Source organism: Pinus tabuliformis, chromosome 6 (genome assembly GCF_031772625.1).
Source record: "Pinus tabuliformis cultivar Carrire ecotype Pingquan chromosome 6, CPIR1, whole genome shotgun sequence".
NCBI classification, from domain to species: domain Eukaryota; kingdom Viridiplantae; phylum Streptophyta; class Pinopsida; order Pinales; family Pinaceae; genus Pinus; species Pinus tabuliformis.
In genome coordinates, this window is record NC_142292.1 from 464,945,716 (window position 1) to 464,949,778 (window position 4,063).

The 4,063-nt window shown below is 40.9% G+C and overlaps 1 protein-coding gene across 1 annotated transcript; it reads right to left on the reverse strand.

Moving 5' to 3' along the window:
* Positions 1 to 289: 289 nt before the first annotated feature.
* Positions 290 to 3,404, reverse strand: LOC149259328 (uncharacterized). Its single transcript, XM_089375501.1, has 2 exons — positions 827 to 3,404; positions 290 to 702 (listed from the first exon to the last, which is right to left on the reverse strand). The coding sequence occupies exons 1-2, from the start codon at positions 3,402 to 3,404 to the stop codon at positions 290 to 292; spliced, it is 2,991 nt and encodes a 996-aa protein (XP_089231627.1).
* Positions 3,405 to 4,063: the final 659 nt, after the last annotated feature.

Here is a 4,063-nt window from a genome sequence, read left to right on the forward strand (position 1 = left end):
CTACTCTTCTGCTGTAATGTTGTTCTTTTATTTCAGGAGCCAGGGCATAACAATTGCTTCTATGCAGAGAATGATGAAATGTTTCCACCCGGGTAGATGCATCTCATGTTTGAAACAAACTAATAAAACAACCATAGATAGAGTCATATCTAGTACTAATTAGTCAAATGCTCCTGCAATCGAGCAAGCGAAAGAGCATCGCTGAACAATGTTCCTAATATTTGTAATATAATAAAAATAAAGTTCACAATCACAAGTCACATGTATTCCCATGGGAAGGATTACATGTTCAGTCTGCAGAAGAGGGAGCATATGTAGACTTGGAAGTAAAAGCACTGAGCTTTTTCTTGAGACGGGGAGATAAAGTGATAGCTGCTCCCTTCCTAATATGTTCATGTGGACTGCCAAGAAGCAGTATTTCCACAACTTCGCTCATAGAAGGCCTATTGCTGGGCAGCGTGCTGGTGCATAACAGAGCTAGCTTTAGTATGAACATCATTTCTTCTCTATGAGAATCTGCTATTCGCGAATCCAGGACTTTATTAATGTCAATGCGATTCTGATTCCGAACCCACCTAACAATGCTGGAGCCATCTCCGAACTCTACATCAGTGGCCTGCTTTCCAGTCACAAGCTCCAGAAGGACCACACCAAAGCTGTATATGTCAGTTTTCTCACTCACTCTGCGAGCGTAAGCATACTCTGCACACATATCGAATAATTAAATCAGTTCAGCTAAAGTTTTGAATTTTGGGGTTCAGTGACACATTTGGTTAATACAAGCACATTTTTATAGGCATTACTTTGTTCATGTTGAGATTCTGACCTGGGGCAATATATCCATATGATCCAGCAACCACTGACATGACATCCTCCTGACCCAGCTTCTCCACAGTTCTAGCTAAACCAAAATCCCCAATATGGGCGTTCCATAAGGAATCCAGCAATATATTAGATGATGTAATATCCCTATGTACTGTTGGAGGGGAACAACCATGATGCAGGTAGTACAAACCCTGAGCAACACCAGAAGCAATCTTATAACGAATAGGCCAATCCAAGGGTTTCCCTGTATGAAGCTGTTCATACAGGGTACCATTTGGCAAGAATTCATATACTAACAACTTAGAATCCGAACCAGAGATGCAGCAAAGCAGCTTTACAACGTTGGTATGCCTAATCTTTCCTAGAGTCTCTATCTCTGCTTGAATTCCCTTTTCTTGGACAGATCGTGGATTCCCGTTGCTCCAGATCCTTTTCACAGCAACAACATTACCATTTTCCAGTGTCACCTTGTACACTTTGCCAGCATCTCCACTTCCAATAACATTATATTCTGTCAATCCATTCAGAATGTCTGACACTTCAAATTCCACCATGTGAAAGGATGTGAGTTTCCAAGACTCTGTACTTGTTTTAACCTGCACGAAAATCTTGTGTCTCTTATAGAGGAAACCTATACCAATCAAGCAGACTACTATGGCCACAACAATAACCGAAATCAATACCCTATGTCTATGATTTTCAGATGCATGGAAGCATGAAGGAAGCCTTAATGGCCCAGCTCCACACAGGCCTGGATTGTCAAGAAAACTTTCATCATATGCCAGATTATTGTAACCAACAGGGACAGAGCCAGACAAGTGGTTGCCAGACACATTGAGAAAGCTCAACTTGAGATTATCTAATTCAAGGGGTATTTCCCCTGAAAGCAAATTGTTTGAGAGGTCAAGGCTGTTAAGAACAGGCAACAGCCCAAGTGACGCAGGAATTGATCCTGTGATCTGGTTGTTGGCAAGGTTAAGCTGAGAAAGACCTTTCCATGATATTATCGTTCTTGGAAGCTCCCCATACAACATATTGTGATCAAGAGAAAGCCACGACAGTGAGGATAATTTAGTAAGTTCCACTGGGATAGTCCCTGATATATTGTTGTGACTGGCCAGAAACTTGTTGAGAGTCCACAATTGTCCAATGCCAGAGGGAATACTTCCGCTGAATTGATTATTTGATATCTCCAACGCCAACAGATTGGTTGCTTTGGTGATTTGAGAAGGAATTTGGCCATGAAAAGCATTGTTTGTCAATCTCAATTTTACCAGGAGTGGAGAGCTCCATAATCCCAGAGGAACCTCACCGCTTAGCTGGTTATCCTGGACTTGGACATTAGTTAGACTAGGGCAATTTCCTAGAAATTCAGGCAGTCTGCCATTAAACTTATTCTCAAAAACAATAAAAGCCACCAGTACTCTGCCTCTACAGACATTCTGTGGAAGAGGACCCGAAAGATCATTCGTTGATACATCAAACTCAACAAGTTTAGAACCCATCCCAATTCCCGGGGGCACTAGTCCTGTGAGCTTGTTAGTAAAAAGCTTGAGATGGACTAAATTAGTAAGCTTATCAAGCCCAGAGGGTATAGACCCAGAAAGTGTGTTGTTGGATAACTGCACTGTCTCTAAATTTGTCAAATCTCCAATCCCATCGGGGATGCTTCCATTTAGCTCATTGATTGACAGATCCAAATTCACAAGACTCTTAAGATTGTTGATATTGTCTGGAATTGGTCCAGATAAATTGTTCATAAATAGAAATAAATGTGTCATGTTTGTAAAGGCCATCAATGTGTTAGGGATCCTTCCAGTCAAAAGATTCCGTGAGAGGTCCAAGTGTACCATATCTCTTATATTCCCTAATGTCTCTGGAATTTCACCTACTAAACTGCAATTTGTCATCCACAACTGCTGCAACTTTGTCAAGTTCCCGAGTTCAGGTGGGATTACCCCTTGAGACAGAGGGTTGTTGTCCAGTGCTAAGCTTTTCAACGAAGAGAGATTTCCAAGGAAGAAAGGAACAGTACCATTCAACTGATTATAGGCCAAGTGCAATACCTCAAGCATAGGTAACCGTCCGAATCCAGCAGGAATGTCCCCAGAAAAATCGTTGGCTGAGAGGTCCAATCGTACCAGCTCCTCCAGTTTATATATCTCATTCGGCAAGGGCCCACTGAACACGTTCTGAGACAAATTCAACATAACCAAACGGGTGCAATTCAGCAGTCCGGACGGAAAATCCCCCCCAAAATAATTCAAGCACAAGTTCAAGCCCCTCAGATTACTCAATTGACCGATACTAGAAGGAATCGTTCCAGTGATTTTCAAGTTTTGAAGGTCCAGGCCCACAACAGACATGGTGTTTTTATCACAGGTGACTCCGGTCCAGTTACAGTGGTCGTTGCCTTTTGAATCAGTTTTCCAATCAGCCAGTGCCCCACTAGTAATCCAACTCTCTTTGAACTGCAACAGTAATTGGCCTTCTTCTGACAGGCAATTGCATCGCAAGCAGAGCAACAATCCAAGTAGTAAGACAGGGCCATATGCATTTCCCATTTGCGTGGCAGACATTTTTCCTAATCTCTCCTTGCAAATCCTCCCAGTTCTCCGTGGGGCTCCGTTGTCCATCACAGCGGGATATATACATTTGCAAACGAGCGCTCCATGGATATGTCAGGCCATCGTTGCCAACAATTGATATACTTAGTCAGACAATTATGCAGGTAGAGTGTGAAGTAGCTGTTAAAGGGTTTCGCATCAGATATTGGTGATAGACCCTACGCGTAAGGCCATCTTTTGATGGGTATTCTTAATCGGTCACTGGTTTTTAGTGTGAGTAGTTGGGTTGCAATTCCATCTATTTGGCTTCAAGTCTCTGGTTTCATTGCTTATCATAATAACCCTGAAAAGATAAATCTCCAAATATATCTGCTGAGGCAGCTAATTCCCCATTAAAAAAAAAATTTAAATATTCATAGTACATGTTTTTTTTGGTTACTTCAAAATATTCAGCTTCATAGTACATGTTTTTCTGGTTACTTTAATTATTTGGAATACATGTTTTTCTTGGTTACTTTAAATATTCAGAACACATGTTTTCTTCGTTACTATAATGTAGAGGGGAGATTTTGGAATATTTTAAAAATTCCATAAATAAAAGTTAAATTAAACGATCGATTTTGTTTCGGTTTATCATAGATTTTTTTGAATCTATTAAGATAAAAGGATAA

Bases quoted from the DNA above. Each gene is read 5' to 3' on its own strand.
- LOC149259328 (XM_089375501.1), bottom strand. From the start codon at position 3,404: ATGTCTGCCACGCAAATGGGAAATGCATATGGCCCTGTCTTACTACTT. The intron at 703-826 runs GTCAGAATCTCA...ATATGTGTGCAG, and splicing joins ATATGGATATATTGCCCCAG to AGTATGCTTACGCTCGCAGA.